Source organism: Typopeltis vanoorti, chromosome 20 (assembly GCF_054136105.1).
Source record: "Typopeltis vanoorti isolate ZY-2024b chromosome 20, IOZ_Tvanoo_1.0, whole genome shotgun sequence".
NCBI lineage: Eukaryota > Metazoa > Arthropoda > Arachnida > Uropygi > Thelyphonidae > Typopeltis > Typopeltis vanoorti.
Genome location: NC_143568.1, coordinates 56,067,181 through 56,087,316, shown reverse-complemented (window position 1 = coordinate 56,087,316; position 20,136 = coordinate 56,067,181). Strand labels below are relative to the sequence as shown.

The 20,136-nt window shown below is 37.5% G+C and overlaps 1 protein-coding gene across 1 annotated transcript in view; it reads right to left on the bottom strand.

Annotated features, from left to right (window-relative positions):
* The window catches only part of LOC150095455 (glycine dehydrogenase (decarboxylating), mitochondrial), a 649,342-nt gene that overhangs the window by 313,019 nt on the left and 316,187 nt on the right, over positions 1–20,136 (bottom strand). The window contains exon 12 of the mRNA XM_090410555.1: positions 6,350–6,450. Coding sequence (XP_090266681.1) covers positions 6,350–6,450 — 101 coding nt within the window. The remainder of the gene's footprint in view (positions 1–6,349; positions 6,451–20,136) is intronic.

Below are 20,136 nucleotides of genomic sequence, written 5' to 3'. Positions count from 1 at the left end.
ACTGGAATAGAGATGGAAGAGTATGATGTGTTTCGTGAGGATAGAAGGGGTAAAAAGAGAGGGGGGGTGCTATTGATGATAGAGAAAGAGTTATGTCCATACAAAGTAGAGATGCGCAAGGGAAATAGTGCCAGTGGTTTTGAGGCAGTATGGTATGAGAGGTGAATGGAATGAGATACTTGGTTGGAAGTTGTTATATACCAGGAAGTGTAGATGGTAGTGGCTATGAAATGTATAATTAAATTAGCCAAGCAAATAAGAAAAGACTGACCATTATGGGCGATTTTAATTATGGCAATATAGACTGGAATGATGAGATAGCAACTGGAAGTAAAAAAAATTAGTTTCTTGAGTTTTTGCAGGATAACTATCTCAGACAGTGTGTAACAGAGGACACACGAGGGTCTTGGATTTGGTCATCTCTCATCAGAGGATGTAATTATAAATGAAGTGTCAAATCACCCACCAATTGGTGAGAGTGACCATGCGGTGATTACCTGGGTGGTTGCCAGCAGTGTGAGGACCTCTGTAAGAAAAGGGTATGCAGAACTACAAGGGGGGGGGGGATGATTATGAAGAGCTCAGGAGACAGCTAGCGCATGTAGCATGAAATGAGGAGTTAGCTGGAAAAGAGATCAATGCAGCTTGGGGGATTTTCAAAAACTATCTAGTAGATGCAATGTCTAAATGTATTCCAAGGGTGAGAATGGTTATTCATCCATTTCACGCTTACCTTATTTAAAAGGTAGGTTTGAAATGGATGAATAAAGAGATTAAGCATGCGATACAGAGAAAAAGGGCATTATGGAGGCAGCATAAGAGAAGTAGAAATAACCAATTCCATGAGGACTACAAAGACCAGACAAGGCAAGTGACTTGGTTAGTGAGGGTAGCTAAGGAGAGGTATGAACAGCAGTTAGCTAATGGAGCCAAAAAGAATCCTAAGGAGTTTTTTCGATATGTAGCCAGCAATAGAAAGAATGATTATGGAAGGATGACATTGATTGGAGAAAATGGTATAAAGACAGTTGCAGAATGTGTGGTGGAGATACTTAATGAGCAGTTCATAAAGGTCTTTCAATCTTGTGAATGTGCCTTCATGGAGAGATTGAGAGCAATTGATGACGGGGGAGGAGAGATTGACTGTAGGTGAGCAAGAGGTGTATGGGGAGCTGAGTAAATTAGATGTTAATAAGGCTGTGGGACTTGATAATATATCACCACGTATTCTGAAGGAATATGCCAGGGACTTCATGCTGGCCTTGACATTTTTTTTTTTTAAATATGAGTCTTGCACTGGGTCAAGTTCCTAAGGAGTGGAAGGAAGGCAAGATTGTGCCACTTCATAAAGGAGGTACTACAACTCAAGCATCAAACTATAGGCCTATCTGTGTGTCAGGTGTTGTAGTTAAGTTGTTGGAGAAGTTTATGAGAACTAGGATCCAGAATTGGATCCTAATTCTCATAAACTACACAATGTCGTCAACAATGGTATTATCTTTGATGGATAGCATGGATTTATTAAAGGGAGGTCATGTTTTAGTAATCTACTTATTACAATAAGGTGACTGCTTCCATGGAAATAGGAGAAGGATACACAGTAATATACTTAGATTTTGTAAAGGCTTTTGATAGATTACTGCATGATAAGCTGATAGTCAAACTAGAGTGGATGGGGTTGGATATTAGATTGGTGCGGATTAGAGACTGGCTATCTGATATCTGTTTGCTGAAGAACCCTTAATAACTTGTAGAAAACTACAAGTTATTAAGGGTTGTTATAGGATCAATGCTGGAAAGGTTTCACATAATTCTCTGGTTCTCCCCTGATGGGAGATCAGGGGAGGACCAGAGGTCATCCCTGGAAACTGTATAAAGAATGTGTGAGTAGGGGAGCGAGAAGCAGGTTTTTTTCATGCAGAGTTGTGAATGATTGGAATGTCTTGCCTATGAGTGTGGTGTCTGCAGAGAATTCCAGTGTGTTTAAAGCACGGTATGATGAGCTGTGTATGATAAAAGTACCTTCTAGATCAGTGCTTCCCAAACTTATGGATATAAAGGCCACCTTTGGAAAAATTAAAATATTTCACGGCCCTCATCGAAAAAAAAACATCGTAATACAGACATATATTATTATAATATTTATTGCATTTATATTCAAGACTTTGCGTTTGTAAGCTTTTTGTGCTTCTTATCAATACCTATTGAAATGAAACTTATATTAATAAGCATATATTTACTAATATTCCTTAAGTGCCCAAATATGCAGGAAGCAAAATTTGTGAACCAACACCAATGTGCAATTTTTTCCATTAAAATATAAAAAATAACAAAAAAGAAACAAAAATTAAATACGTTTCTTTTAAGATAAAAAAAATCTACTTAGTCTTAAAACATTTTAAATTTGTTTTCATTATTTCATGGCCCCCTGAACAAAACTTACGGCCCCCAAGGGGGCCACAGCCCACAGTTTGGGAAGTGCTGTCCTAGATGAGCCTTTGACTCCATGGGGTCTTGGGTAATAATAATACATGAAACTACAAAGCATGTGATTATGACAAAATTAGGATGCACTCAGAGCAGCGTAACAGCATAAGAAAACACAATGAAAAGATGTTAGCAGTCGACGAGTGATGCTTTATCAGATTGCATGTCAGGGTGAGGAGGATAAATCAGGTGGGATTTAAACAGATGAGAAACATCGTTAATTTAAGCACTTGCTGTAAAACATGTTACAGGCATATAGAAAGAAATGCAATCAGGATAGTCACGAAGAGCCCAAATGGAATAATGGGCAACACCATGAGAATGTGCAAAGATATCAGCATATCAGGAGTGGTGGTTAACATATTAGAAAAATTGGTGAAAGACAGAATTCAGAACTAGGCAGATAGGAATATGATACTCTATAAAGGATAACGTGGTTTTGTGAAGTCTCTTGCTTTAGTAATCTGCTTACTTTTTTTTTTATGATAAAGTGACAATGGAGAAGGGACATTACTACTCAGTAATATTGTTAGACTACAAGAACTTGGAAGTTTATTTTTCACTTGGAAAGACTATAATAAATTTAGTTTAATCCTTTATCCAAGTGTAAGCAAACAAAGTTTGTGTCTGAAAATATCTTCAGGACTGAGGTAAGGTGGTGCAACACCAGGAAACTCCGAGCAAAGGTGGACCAAGCTCTCATCAGTCCTTGTCTCGGTATCTCCCATATAATACAATAATGCAAAGCACATCTCCTTGCAGACATGTATACTGCTATGCATTGAAGGGCCACTACCCAGACCGGTTTTCCCTTTGTTTAAGTGCCAGATACCTCTTCCAAAAACTCATAAAATCTCCCGATCACTCAATAATGAGCAACCCACAGGATCAGAAAGTTAGAAACTCAGTTGGCTCTACACTGTGGCAGGCTCCCCCACCACCGAGCAGAGTCACTCATTTGCTACACCAGATGGACCAAGCTCTCATCACTCCTTGTCTCAGTATCTTGGTCCACCTTTGCTCGGAGTTGCACCACCTTACCTTAGTCCTGAAGATATTTTCAGGTGCAAACTTTGTTTGCTTACACTTGGATAAAGGATTAAACTAAATTTATTATAGTCTAACCAAGTGCAAAATAAACTTCCAACATCTTTCTCTAAATCCAGAGTAATTCAATAATAAGTTGGTACACCTGTTGACAACTCTTATAGGTAAATATGATCTCTCCTATTGCTTCTGCCTTAGTATCTCCACGTTTGGGTCTGCCTCCACTGAAGAGGCCGCAATAAAGTTCGAAACCAGTTGGAAGCTTGGGAGATGAATGGCAATGCTGTAGCCCATGAAGTTTTCGCTGAGGCTCGGCTGTTGCTGTCATCCAGGGCCTGCATGGTGGGTTAATGAATGGCAATGCTGTATCCTATGAAGTTAACTGAGGCACGGCTGTTGCTATTACTCTTCCAGATGAGAATGAGCGATTCTGACTTTCTGATCCTGTGCATCTCTCATTATTGGGTGATCGGGGGATTTTATGAGTTTTTGGAAGAGGTATCCGGCACTTAAACAAAGGGAAACCGGCCTGGATAGTGGCCTTTCCCTTAATGAATAGCAGTATACATGCCTGCAAGGAGATGTGCTTTGCATTATGGGAGATACTGAGACAAGGAGTGATGAGAGCCTGGTCCACCTTTGCTCGGAGTTGCCTGGTGTTGCACCACCTTACCTCAGTCCTGAAGATATTTTCAGGCGCAAACTTTGTTTGCTTACACTTGGATAAATGATTAAACTAAATATATTATAGACTATAAGAGAATTTACAGTATTGCACACACAACACTGTTGCATAAATTGGAGCAAATGGAAATGGATCTGATGACCTGGATTAGAGGTTGGCTGATGGACAGATAGAGTGATTGGTGGAGGAGTTAAGTCCAGGAGACGGCAGGAAAGCAGTGGTGTATACCACAGGGCTCAGTATTTGGTCCTGTTGCTTAATTTTTTTACATCAATAGTATAAGATTTACATCAATAGTATAGGAAATAAGTTTCTAGGAAATATTTAGTTGTTTGCTGATGATGGTGGTGTAGAGATTCTGCAGGAATCAACTAACTGTATGGTCAAAAGGTAAATAGCTGCCAGTTTAATGTGCCCATGTATAAGGTGATGCACTTTAAGAAGAGGTCATGTGCTGTGTACTATATTGATGGAACTGAACTGAAGGAAACTGGGGCCAGTGACTTGGAAAGTGGCAGTCACTGTGCATTGTGGACAAGGAGTTGAAGTTTAGAGGACATATTGCAAATGTAGCAAAGACAGCACATCAGATTATGTGATTGCTATTGAAGAATACACTAACAAGCAGATAGAGAAGTTATTGTTCCCATATATGTGCACAGTTCCAAACACTTGGATTCTGTGGAGGTGGTGTTGTAGAGAGAATCCAAAGCAGTATTTCTCAACGTGGGGCATACGCCCCACAGGGGGGAAAATTTGAATATTTTGGGGGCAATTAGAAATTTGTACATGCACATATTTATACATATTTATATTATACTTTTTCAGAACTTTATTGACTACACTTGCTGGGCGGAGGATCAAAATCTTTGACAGGTTGAGGTGGGGCATGATCCAAAAAATGTTGAGAAACAGATCTAAAGACAAATGACAATGATTGTGTATGAAATGCTCCCTATGAGAATAGGCTGAATGTCTGTGGATTTCAAAAACTCACTGCAAGACAAAAAAGAGGAGACATGATAGAAGCATATAAATTATTCAAGTTTTTTTTTTTCTTTTTCAGCACATGGCAAGGGAGAGGGGGTCATCCATGGAAACTAAGAGCATGGTTAGCAAGGGTGTTAAGGACTAGATTTTTTGCTTGTGGAATGGAAGAAATGGGTTGCCATTCCACCCACTGTGGAATGGAAACCTATTCCACAGTTCTCCCATTCCACCCACATGGCAATAGCAGGTGGAATGGTGGTTTGGAGTGCTTCACTTCATCAGTGAATGACTTTAAGGAGACATATGGCAGGCATCGTGTGAATAATCGCTAGTGTGTGAATAATGAATCTCTCAGAATGAGTGTTCTCACTCCTTGGAAATACCTGTATAATTATACATGGGTAAGCTAAGGGATAGATAACCTGGAAACTCTCTCATGACAATCATGAAAATTTTTCAACCACTTTAGGTCTAACAAGCAGGATAGTGGTGACCTTATAACTGCATGATGAAATTCATTTACTATCTAAATACATTTATGAACACCTATGCCTCCAGTATGATGCAAACCCACAGAATGTTTGCTGGAGAGAAGAGACATTACCCACTTAACCAGGGAGTTAAATTAAGTCTATTAATTTTATCTATAAAAAGTACAAAAGTGTTCATTTTGCTGAATTCTCTACTATGAACAAACATATTATTATTATTGTTATTATTACATCACACCTCCAGGAAATCCAAAGACTCATTGAGGGAGGGCATCTACCCTACAACTCTTTGTCTCACTACTCCACCAACCTTCATCATCTAACATCAATGCCATCTACTGTCGACTACTACCACTAGTACTTTCACAGACTGTCACACACATCCATGCCCATGGCAGGATTCGAACCTGCAGCCTTTTGGCTGGAGAGGAGATATGCTAACCACTCGGCCAACCAGGCCGGCCGAGTTTATTAGTATGTTGGAATTTAAGATTCTAACATACTAATAATCAATTTTGATAATTCTCTAAGCTCTCTCTCTCAAAATGTATATTACATGTAAAATGGGAAATACATTTTATTCAACTTTGAAAATGCATTTAATCAAAAGAAAGCAAAAATTAATTTTAACTAACAATTCACTATTTACCTATTAAAAACAGGGTGTGTCAGGTATGAGGATTTCCTTTGAAATGGAGAGCTAATCAAACTTCCTTCTGGATGTCCAGGAAATAAATTGGCTAGTTCTTCCTGTAAAAAAAAAAAAAAAATTAAAATTAATAAAAATAAAAAATAAAAAAATCAATGCTACAACTTAAAAAAAAACTGTAAAAATAAAAAATATTAATGAAATACAGATATGCTCTACAATGTCAGGAATTTATAATTGAAATGCATGGTATATGAAAGTTGTACAATGAACAGTGAAGCAATTTTTTGCATAGTGATTAACACAAAGAGAGAATAATACTTTCAAAAAATGTTTAACCCATTTTTTCTTTTCAAAGTGTTGTGTCTGCTACATGATTCTATGAAATGACTAGTATAATACAGGCAGCTATACATAGACAATGCAAAAGGTGTACTGTCCCATCATTCTTCCATCTTCACTATAAAGACCCTATATAAAAATGGACATGAATGTTCAAATTTAGAACTTTGCACACTATGTCTGGTGTTGTGGTTAAGTTGTTGGAGAAGCTTGTGAGAACTAGGATCCAGAGTTGGGTTGACAACAATGGTATAATCGTTGATGGACAGCATGGATTTGCTAAAGGGAGGTAATGTTTTAGTAATCTACTTACTTATTACAATAAAGTGACTGCTTCCTTGGACAGAGGAGAAGGATACACAGTAATATACTTGGATTTCGCAAAGGCTTTTAATAGAGTACCTCATGATAAGTTGACAGTCAAACTAGAGCAGATGGGGTTGGATATTAGATAAGTGCATTGGATTGGAGACTGGCTATCTGATAGGTATCAACAAGTTGTGTATGGGGGTGCAATATCCAGGAAAAGGAAAGTCACTAGTGGAGTGCCTCAGGGGTCTGTTTTAGGGCCATTACTATATAACTTGTATATTAATGATATTGGCGAAGATTTGGATGGAGATATTCAGTTGTTTGCAGATGATGCAAAGTTGGGACGAACCATAAAGAGTAGTGAAGATGTTGTGGCCTTGCAAAAAGACTTGAATAAATTGAGTGATTGGGCAAGCAAATGGGGATGAGAGTTCAATGTTGCAAAATGTAAGGTTTTAAAATTTGGAAAACAAAGATGGGATGCAGAATTTATGCTTGGTGAGAATATATTGTTGGAGGCAGAGGAAATAAGAGATCTGGGGGTGATAGTGGATAAGGATCTAAAATTTAGGGGACACATCGCCAAAATTGTGAAGACAACACAAAGACTTCTGGGAATGATGTGGAGGACACTGACATGTAGAAATAGGGAGATTCTTGTTCCATTGTATAAGGCTTTGATTAGGCCACACATGGACTATTGTGCTCAGATTTGGTCACCGGGAAGAGATGTTGGAAAGGGTTCAAAGGTGACTGACTAAGGCAGTTTCTGTCCTCTGGAATGTTGAGTATGAGGAAAGATTGAAAAGATGTAATTTGCAGAGTCTGGTGGAGAGGAAGAAGGGCAGATATGATAGAGACCTACAAGTTGGTAAGGGGTTGTTATAAGATCAATAGTGGAGAAGTTCTACAGAGAATAGTGGGAGATCAGGGGAGAACCAGAGGTCATCCCTGGAAACTGTATAAAGAGGATGTGAGTAGGGGAGTGAGAGGCAGGTTTTTTTCATGCAGAGTTGTGAATTATTGGAATGCCTTGCCTGAGAGTGTGATGTCTGCAAGGAGTTTGAGTGTGTTTAAGACATGGTATGATGAGATATGTGTGTGTGATAAAAGGACCTCCCAGATGAGTCTTTGAGTCCATGAGGTCTTGGGAAATAATAATAATAATAATAAACATTTCATGGCTCAGTGTACAAATGCTGATATCCAAAGACAAGAATACAGCTGCACTGTCTGCATACAGAATGCCCTATAGTTAAGGAATGATGAATATTATTATTGATGATAATCAATACCTATTTATATATGTAATGGCCTATAAAGGCCAAGTAACTTTGTTTCATAAACCTAATTTGTTTTGGTAACAACAGGATGTTTAATACTATCTTCATAGATATAACATGATTTTGTGTGTATGTGTGTGTGAGACAGAGATAATATCTTGATAGGAGAAAGAGTTTGATCTCTTGGATTCAGGTTTGTTTCTTATGTATGAGACCAGCTAACTCATTCTCAGCTGAAATACTCTGCTAAAATGTTCCTTGCATCCCAGACCTTTAACTAGTAGATTTCAATGTGAAGGAAGCAATACAATATGATGAAATATAAAAATGCTGTAAATAATTAAACAAAATGATTGGTTGGTTATATGCATTGCACAAATTTTCAGGAAGATGCATATTATTTAGAAGAAAAAAATCCTACCACCTTTGTCTCTATGAGAATGGTCATTTCTCCTTGAGCAGAAAACCTATGTTCCTCTTCTACCATAGCAGTAACTAAACCACATCTTTCTAACCATAAAGTATCATCCACAGTGTACCCATTAAGTAATCAGACTGATATTATTTAATCAATCTCATTTCTTCATGGGCACACTAAGTAATGAGATTGATTATTTTACAGGACAGCCTTTTGAATAAAAGTAACACGTTTATAGTTTTCACTGCTAGAGTATGTTGTAATTATCAGGTGCAACTTCCAAGTTGGATGATGCAGAAGTTTTTGCATGCCAACTGTTGAAGTAAGAGTGTTGAGTAAGAGTGTGTCAGAAGATGCATCATGGAGGAAAGAGCTGTGATAAAATTTTACTGTAAATTAGGAAAAACTGCTACTGAAGTGCTAAGATGTAAAAGAACTTTATGGCAAAGAATGAGCCATGCACAGGTATTTTGTTTGTTTTCAACATTTAAAGAGGGGAGGAAGTCCCTGGAGGATGAAACACAATGTGGACGTTTTTCCTGATACTGCAGGAATTATCCACTGCAAATTTGTTCCTGAGGGCACTATAGTGAATGGTCAGTATTATTTAGAATTAATGCAATGTCTGTACACCTGCATGTGATGTGTCAGGAAAGAACTGTTTCATAACAATTGGTTTCTATTGCATGACAACACACCCACACACTGCCAGTGAAGTAGTTTCTGACTTCAAAGCCTATTTGTGTGATCAAATATGGTTTCTATTGCATGACGACATGCCCACACTCTGCCAGTGAAGTTGTTTCTGACTTCAAAGTCTATTTGTGTGATCAAATATCCCCTATTTGCTAGATTTTCCCACAGACTTTTTTTCCTCTTCCCAAAGATGAAGTGTGTGCCTTGAAAGGGAAACACTTCAGTGACATTGAGGACAACCAGCACAGTAACCCAGAGACTGAAGGAGGTTCCTGTTCAGGACTTCCACCATGTCTTTGATCACATGTACAACAGATGTAAATGTTGTCTGGAGTTGGAGGAAGATTTTGAATCTGTGTAATTGACAATTCCAAATATAGTTCTTTGTTTTGATATTATTATTATTTTTTGATGGCTCCAGGGAGTTCATAGACTCATCGAGAGAGGGCACCTGCTCTACAACTCTGTCTCCACCAACTCACTGCAACTACACCAACGCCAACCACCACCACTAGTATTTCCACAGACAATCGCAAACATCCGTGCCCACAGCAGGATTCGAACCCGCAGCCTTTTGGCTGGAGAGCGGATAGGCTAACCACTCGGCCAGCCAGGCTGGCTATAATAATTGTTATCTCATTACTTAACAGGCACATTGTGTATCCTTATAGAAGATTAATATTATATATAAAATAGCCAAAAATAAGTTTAAAATTACAAATTTTGCTGATATTGGATGCATCACTCAAATGCATCCAATATCAGCAATACCAGGCTGGCTATAATAATTGTTATCTCATTACTTAACAGGCACATTGTGTATCCTTATAGAAGATTAATATTGTATATAAAATAGCCAAAAATAAGTTTAAAATTACAAATTTTGCTGATATTGGATGCATCACTCAAATGCAGAACTAATACTGCTTAGTGCTTCATAAATACAGCAAATATTCCATGAACTAATGCATATCTCTACCAGTACTGGACTGATTTTTAAAACTCAGTAACATATTTGAAGTGGAATACTCACACAAGAAATGACAAGGTCTTAAATCCTAAAATGTTTAAAAATGCAGAGTCAACTCCACATTATATCTATAGGTCATTAAACCGATTTCCATTACCTCTCTTTTTTTTGAACAGCAAAGCTGATCTTTTTATTCAGAAACCGTTTTGAAAGTGTATTTGAAAATTAGCATTTTCAAATACACTTTCAAATATACTTGGGATTGAAATATATTGTGAGAAGGGAATTTTGTATTTGGTAAGCAGTGGATACTAGTATTTTTTTTTTTTTCTATAATTATTGAAATGTTGCTGTTATAATGATCCAGTGTGCAGAATGATTGATTTTCTAATAAAATATGTAAAACAAAGTTTGTAAGATTTTCCTTTTCCAAGAAAAGTGTTAAAATAAAACTGTGAATTGTATTCTGATTTTTTTTTTAAATAATGATTTTAACAAAACATTATTTGAATATGGGTTTTTTTTTTTTTTGTTTGTTTTGGAAAGTTGAACTGCAGAAAATTCATGAGGATAGAGATTTGGAAAGGTGAGAGGCCAATTTCAGACAGTCAGTTGAGGTTTTATAAGGTATATGCAAATGTGGCCAAAATAGCTCATTACCTGAATAATGATGAAAAAACTGATAGATAATTTCAAGATAATTATGAACATTATCCTTTTGATAACACTGATAAAGCCACATCTGGACTACTGTGTGCACAACTCTGGTTGACTAGATTCCTTGGGAATGAAGTGGTAGAGATGATCTCAAGGTGTGTGATCAGGATAGAGCCTTCAACAAACAACAGAGTGGACATTCAGTATATAACTACGAGGACAGTTTGAAAGATTGTAGATTGTAAAGTCTACTCGATCAACTCTCAAATTATATAAATGTGATTAGCAAAGGATATACCAGATTTTTTTTTTTGGAGAGTGGTGAATGGAGAAAAGGTGCTGATGAGTTCAAGGAAAATAGATATTGAACGAATAATGACTAGTATGGGTCTCCCACAATAAGTCACTACATGGAGAAATAATATTAACCTTTTCTTTAGTGTTACACAGTAATTAGTATTCATTTCAAACAAACAACAAACATGTTAGAATTAATTACTTTAATTTCCCAATGTTTCGAACTTCGTATTAAGGTCATCATGTGGAGTATACACATATGCACTATCTACCAATAATTGTCCAGACACTCAAGTTATTTGAAGTTATTGAACATTCCAGGTTTGATAACAACATAAAAGCCAGTGTACCAATAGTAGGAAGCAGTATTTCATCATAGCAATTAAATACATGTGGTATGGCAACATGACGTGAACTCAATGACTTCAAGAGAGGTGTCATCGTGGACTGTCACATTAGTGACATGTCCATACATGCCATTGCCGTTCAACTAGAGTATCCAAAATTAAGTCTGGCCATGTGATCAACAAATGGAGATGTCCTGGCATCACTAGTGCAAGTAAACACCCAGGGTGGCTGGCAAAAATGACTGACAGGGACAGGAAGGTGTTTCAATGGGTGGCATGCAAAAACCAGCTACACTCAGCACAGACCATCCATGATGAGTTCTAGAGCACCAGTAACACCATGGCGAGCGCTAATACTGTACATAAAGAACTCTACTTACTGGGTTTCCATGGAAGAGCAACAGCAAACAAGTCAGACATCACAGCAATGAACAAGGTGGCTCATCTGACCTGGTGCAAAGAGCATATGAACCAGACAACTAACCAGTAGAAAACTAGTACTCTGGAGCAATGAATCAAGGTTCACCTGTTCCCAGTCTGACGGCAGGGTGTGGAGGTAGCCTGTTGAATGCTTGTTACCACAGTGTGTTGTACCCACTGTAAAGTTTGATGGTACAGGAGTAATGGTGGGGTGAATTCAGCTGGTTTGGAGTGGGACCAGTAGTCACTGTCCATGGTTTCATGAAGGCAGCTCAGTACCTTGATATTCTGGATAATAAGATGCTGCTTACACTGTGGAGTTTTTATGGAATGGACCCATGTTACTATCAAGATGACAGTGCTCCATGCCACAAGCTGCAGTTGTTATGGAATGGTATGAAGAAATGAGTGTTCCACAACTGTGCTGGACTGCACAAAATCCTGAGTTTGACCCCTTCAAATACTTGTGGGAAGAACTGGAGTGGCGATTGAGGTCCAATGCATCACAAACTCTATCTGTCACTGAATTCAGTGCTGCCTTGAAGGAAATGAGACAAATAACGTAAAGATAGGCAGGGAAATCAAGGATGCTTCTGATATCCAGCACTTACAAAATGATTTGAATAGGCTAGACATTGGACAAATGAAAATGCAGCATTTTAATATCACTAAGTCTAAAGTTATGCACTTTGGCATGATGAGATTTCCAGCAGCATATTATATTAGTGATATGCTACAAGAAAGTGAGGCAATGGATTTTGTGTATTGTTGGATAGGAATTTGAAGTTCAAAGGTCACACAGTAAAAGCTGCAAATACAATTCAGAGGATAATTGCGATGTTGAAGTGAACCTTGACATCTAAGAATAAGGAAGTCATTTTGCCTTATTATAAGGCTTTGATAAGTTCACACCTGGATTATGTATGCAGATTTGGTCTCCTGAATTCCAAGGGAATAAAGAAGCTGTGGAAAGGGTACAAAGAAGAGTTACAAAGATTATATCCAGATTATGGAATTTAGATTATGAGGACATTGTGAATATGAGGATTACAAACTCTGGTTAACTGCAGAAAGAGGGGCGATATGATAGAGGTCTATAAACTTTTGAATGGGTGTTATATGATATAGTCTGATGAAATTTTTCATTATATGGAAGGTGGAGAGAGACCATATGGACATTGAAGTTAAATTTGTTCACAGTCAAGAAAGGGATAATAGCTAGATTTTTCTCCCAGAGAGCAGTGAGTGAGTGGAATAATTTGTCTTTAGGTATAGTGAGTGCATCTAGCGTGAATGAATTTAAGAGAAGGTACAACAGCTGGTTTTGGTGATTTATAGCCTCCCTCAATGAGTCCTTAACTCCCTGGAGGTCTCAGATAATAATAAAATTTCATTCGGTGTCTGCTGCACATTGGTGGAAAACCTCCCTCGAAGGGTGCAGGAGTTGATTAAAGCCAAAAAGTGAACATATCCAATATTAGGGTTTGCCTGCTGATATCAATTGTAAATTACTAAAGTGTCTGGACAATTATTGGTAGATAGTGTATATACAGAGACAAGCTTTATTACTTATCAAACAACATGCCAAAGAGACAATGATTTGATCAACCGTTATTCTACTGGTATGACTTCTAGTGTGTGGGGGGGGGGGGACTACATCAAAGCTATATTCTATTTATAACATCATCAGAGAACAAATTCATATATTATTATTATTATTTCCCAAGACCTCATGGAGTCAAAGACTCATCTGGGAAGTCCTTTTATCACACACACACACATCTCATCATACCGTGTCTTAAACACACTCAAACTCCCTGCAGACTCCACACCCTCAGGCAAGGCATTCCAATCATTCACAACTCTGCACGAAAAAAACCTGCCTCTCACCCCCCCTACTCGCACCTTCTTTATACAATTTTCAGGGATGACCTCTGTTCTCCCACTATTCTCTGTAGAACTTCTCCATCTTATAACAACCCCTTACCAACTTGTAGGTATCTATCATATCTCCCCTCTTCCTTCTCTACAGCAGACTCTGCAAATTACATCTTCTCAAGCTTTCCTCATACCCAACATTCCAGAGTTCAGAAACTACCTTAGTCAGTTGCCTTCGGACCCTTTCCAACATCTCTTCATCCTTCTGAAAACCCGGTGACCAAATCTGGGCACAATAGTCCATGTGTGGCCTAATCAAAGCCTTATACAATGGAACAAGTATCTCCCAACTTCTACACGTCAGTGTCCTCCGTATCATTCCCAGAAGTCTTTGTGTTGTCTTCACAATTCAGACGATGTGTCCCCTAAATTTTAGATCCTTATCCACTATCACCCCCAGATCTCTTATTTCCTCAACCTCCAACAATATATTCTCACCAAGAATAAATTCTGCATCCCATCTTTGTTTTACAAATTTTAAAACCTTACATTTTGCAACATTGAACTCACATCTCCATTTGCTTGCCCAATCACTCAATTTATTCAAGTCTTCTTGCAAGGCCACAACATCTTCACTACTCTTTATGGTTCGTCCTAACTTTGCATCATCTGCAAACAACTGAACATCTCCGTCCAAATCTTCGCCAATATCATTAATATACAAGTTATATAGTAATGGCCCTAAAACAGACCCCTGAAGCACTCCACTAGTGACTTTCCTTTTCCTGGATATTGCACCCCCATACACAACTTGTTGATACCTATCAGATAGCCAGTCTCCAATCCAATGCACTTATCTAATATCCAACCCCATCTGCTCTAGTTTGACTGTCAACTTATCATGAGGTACTCTATCAAAAGCCTTTGCAAAATCCAAGTATATTACTGTGTATCCTTCTCCTCTGTCCAAGGAAGCAGTCACTTTATTAATAAGTAAGTAGATTACTAAAACATTACCTACCTTTAGCAAATCCATGCTGTCCATCAACGATTATACCATTGTTGTCAACCCAACTCTGGATACTAGTTCTCACAAGCTTCTCCAACAACTTAACCACAACACCTGACACAGAGATAGGCCTATAGTTTGATGCTTGAGTTCGATTACCTCCTTTATGGAGTGGCACAATCTTGCCCTCCTTCCACTCTTTAGGAACTTGGCCAAGTGCAAGACTCGTATTAAAAAAATATGTGAAGGCGGGTGTCAACTCTCTGACACATTCCTTCAGAATATGCAGTGATATATTATCAAGTCCCACAGCCTTATTTACATCTAGTTTACTCAACTCCCCAAACACTTTTTGCTCACTTACAGTCAGTCTCTCCTCCACATCAACTGCTCTCAATCTCTCATTAAATGAAGTCACATTCACAAGATTGAAAGATCTTTATAAACTGCTCATTAAGTATCTCCACAACACATTCTGCAACAGCTGTCTTTATACCATTTCCTCCAATCAATGTCATCCTTCCATAATCATTCTTTCTTTTGCTGGATACATATCGAAAGAACTCCCTAGGATTCTTTTTGGCTTCATTAGCTAACTGCTGTTCATACCTCTCTTTAGCTACTCTCACCAACCAAGTCACCCTCCTTCCCTGGTCTTTGTAGGCCTCATGAAATTGGTTACTTCCACTTCTCTTATGCTGCCTCCACAATGCCCTTTTTCTCTGTATCGCATGCTTAATCTCTTTATTCATCCATCTCACACCTACCTTATTTAACCTTCTCACCAGAGTGAGAAGTTTTATTACAGAACAAGTGGTGTCCTAATGAAACATGAGAGTTGTTATATTACAGTTAAGATCCTGGATAACTTAGTCTTATTTATAATTAACTCTATGATGAAAAGGTTATGTGGGTAGAATAAATGTTTTCTATATTCTTGGGATTTTTAGACCTTCATTATGCTCAAGATTAGTGCAGTTAATAAGAATTTCACAGGCCTCCTTAAATTTACATTTATACCATGTTTTGGTGTGATGTAAACAATGGGTACCTTTCCAGTTAATTCTATGCAGAGTATTCAGGGTATGATTAGAAAGGCCAGATTTACCATAGTTATTATTATATTTAATGTACTGTTTATGTTCCTTTTTTCAGACAGGAACTGTGCGTCCTGTTTCACCTATATAGGACAAATTACAGGTGCAATGAATACATGTATACTCCAGGTTGGCCAGTGAAGGAATTGGATTCTTGGATGAGATGAATTAGTTCTTTAATTTTGCAGGAGGTTTAAAGGTGGCATTAAGGTTGTATTTCTGTAGTATTCTGTTTATTTTATATTTTACGGTTGTATTGTAATCTAGTTTATTTTTGTTTTTAAGTGGGGTGTTTTTAACTGGCCAATATATACACAAACTCTTACCACCACCCAACACAAAAACTAGGTGTCATTAACACACTAAAAAACAGGCTTTGAAGATTTCCTCCAGTGAACAAGCACTTAAAGATGAATTGACAGTTACCAGTAATACCTTCTTGAAAAATGGTTACAGCCAACATACTATATATATATATATATATGGAGAAAGCAATGCTCAGAGAGTAGATTCAAACTTTTTGCAAAAACTTAGCATTTGCTCAAAATCAGGTTCGAAATCTGAACCTGATTTAAACAAGTTGTTTAAATATAGCTACTTGGGATATCCTTCAGAGGATTACTAACAACTTTGCTAAACTTATCCTTGAAACAAAGAAAGTAAAACTTATAGCCAAATTTTATAGACTTAAAGATTGACAATATTCAGATAGCCGACAGACAAATTCAATAATAAATTTAGTTTAATCCTTTATCCAAGTGTTAGCAAACAAAGTTTGTGCCTGAAGTATCTTCAGGACTGAGGCATCTCATGGTAAAGGTGGACCAAGCTCTCATCACTACTTGTATTAGTATCTCCCATAATGCAAAGCACATCGCCTTGCAGAGATGTATAATGCTATGCATTAAGGGAAGGGCCACTACCCAAACCGGTTTCGACCTTTATTGAATGTTCAAGTACAGGTCAAACTCCAAAACTCAGTGTTGTTCCCTTCAGTAACCTTTATTGAATGTTCAAGTACAGGTCAAACTCCAAAACTCAGTGTTGTTCCCTTCAGTTCCCTTCACCCTGCCAATGAGAAAAACTCTCAGAGTTGGCTCTACCCCATGGCAGGCTCACCCCACCACTGAGCAGAGCCACTCATTTGCTCATATGAGGGGGTGACAGCAACAGCTGAGCCTTAGTTAAAACTTCATGGGCTACAGCATGGCCATTCATTACCCAAGTTTCCAACCAGTTTCGACCTTTATTGAGGTCTCCTCAGGGAGAGCCAGACCCAGAGGTGGTGATACTAAGGTGGAAGTAATAGAGAAGTCATATTTACCTATACGAGTTGTCAAAAGGTGTCTCACCTTATTATTAAATTACTCTAGATTTAGAGAAAGATGTTGGAAGTTTTTTTCTACTTGGTTATACTATAATAAATTTAGTTTAATCCTTTATCCAAGCATAAGCAAACAAAGTCTGCATCTGAAGTATCTTCAGGACTGAGGCAACTCGTGGTAAAGGTGGACCAAGCTCTCATTACTACTTGTCTCAGTATCTCCCATAATGCAAAGCACATCTCCTTACAGACATGTATAATGTCTATGCATTAAGGGAAGGGCCACTAGCCAGACCGGTTTCGAACTTTATTGAGGTTTCGTCAGTGGGAGCCAGACTCAACAGGTGGTGATACTAAGGTGGAAGTAATGGAGAAGTCATATTTACCTATACAAGTTGCCAAAAGGTGTCTCACTTTAAGTTACTCTGGATTTAGAGAAAGATGTTGGAAGTTTTTTCTCTAAATCTTGAGTAATTTAATAATAAAGTGAGACACCTTTTGGTGTCTATGGAATACTACCTATGAGAATGGATTCAAGGTTTGTGGGTTCCCAAATTTGGTTTACAAGCAAAAAAAAAGATATTACAGAATCATATGTTACTAAATAATGATTTACAGGATTAATCCAGAAGAAAATTTTCAACAGACAAGGGCATGAAAACATTTGTTTTACCCAGAGTGGTGAATGAATGGAATGGGATGGTTAGCATGGTTCTCCTGCAATGGATCATCAGACTCCACAAACATAACCAAAGAATAATAAGTTAAACCATACCCTTAGTCAATCTAGTGTTTTAAAGCATGGAGAACTGAACTTGCTACAATAACACAGAAGGAACTATGTTGAAGAAGACAGGGTTTAATTGTTCTTATTGTATAAGCTTGTATAAATAAGATCTCAAAATCCTTGGATTGTACTTGTGTAGCAAATTTAAGAAATGTACCATTTTAGGTATGTTTTATAAAATGCAAAAGCAACTATCAGCATTATGTTATCCTTCCATCAACAAAAATTCAGCTACTATGACTGGTAAGATTTAGATGAAATTTGGAATCTTTAGCTGAACTTCATCAAGTCATTTCCAGTTTTTGGTGTTAAGAATAATTTAAATAAAAATAAGAGAAATTTACTTTAAGATCTTACAGTTATTTCCAAAGATTTATGATACATTTTGATAGTTAATATTTGGTCCTTTTTTTACTAAATATGATACATTATATTGGACCATGATTTTGATAAACATATATACATAATCATCAACAAGTTTTGCCAGCTAGGGTCTATCTGGCTTTTTCAAGACGAGAAATTTATATTAATATTCAATGCTAAAACAAAAGAATGCAGTAATGACCTAAAAATCAGTTAAACAAATTGAAGATCACGTGTGACATCAAGAGCATAAACGTGGAGACTTAGTCGTTGTTATTAAAACGCGTTTTATAATTTTTCGCGTAATTGAGTTCTGCTAAACATAATGAATTTATTAAGTTTTTCCAAATGTCTTTTAATATTATGCCTTGGTTTCTATTGAGGTTGTCACCTGTCTGGAGTACCACTGCAGCTTCTTTAAAGATTCTACATCTGAAATCTTCAATGTATGGCATGGAGCTGTTGTCCCAATCTATGGAATGGTTTGAAATTGAGAAATTATGTGCTAATCCTGAGGTGTCTGTTCTGTTGTTATTTACATCTCTGACATGTTCTTTCTTTCAGATTTCTAGGCTACGTGAAGTTTGGCCTATGTAAGTCAGTCCACATGAACATAGTATGCTGTAAACTCCTGCGTATTTGTAGAAAGCAATGCTGTCCTTAGGAGATCTTAACATGTGCTGTGTAGAAAATTTATTTATCACTAGGTTAGACTATAATAGATTTAGTTTAATCCTTTATCCCAGTGGGAGCAAACAAAGTTTGCGCCTGAAAATATCTTCAGGACTAAATATAGTGTTGTACTATCTTATCCAGTAAGTAGTGCAACACCTAGGCAACTCGTGGCAAAGGTGGAGCAAGCTGCCAGGCACTTCTAACCCAGTATCTCCCATAATGCAAAACACATTTCCTATGTGGATATGTATACTGTTATGTACTGTTATGCATTAAAGGGATTGGCCATCTACCCAGACTAGTTTCGACCTTTATTGAGGTCTCTTCAGTGGGAGCCAGGCCCAGAGCTGGAGATACCAGGCAGAAGCAGTAGCAAGTCATCTGTGCCTATGGGAGTTGCCAAAAGGTTTATCACCTTTTTTAAAAAATTACTCTGGATTTAGAGAAAGATGTTGAAAATGTATTTATCACTAGGTTAGACTATAATAGATTTAGTTTAATCCTTTATCCCAGTGAGAGCAAACAAAGTTTGCGCCTGAAAATATCTTCAGGACTAAATATAGTGTTGTACTATCTTATCCAGTAAGTAATAGTACAACACTATATTTAGTCCTGAAGATATTTTCAGGCGCAAACTTTGTTTGCTCTCACTGGGATAAAGGATTAAACTAAATCTATTATAGTCTAACCTAGTGATAAATAAATTTTCAACATCTTTCTCTAAATCCAGAGTAATTTTTTAAAAAAGGTGATAAACCTTTTGGCAACTCCCATAGGCACAGATGACTTGCAACTGCTTCTGCCTGGTATCTCCAGCTCTGGGCCTGGCTCCCACTGAAGAGACCTCAATAAAGGTCGAAACTAGTCTGGGTAGATGGCCAATCCCTTTAATGCATAACAGTATACATATCC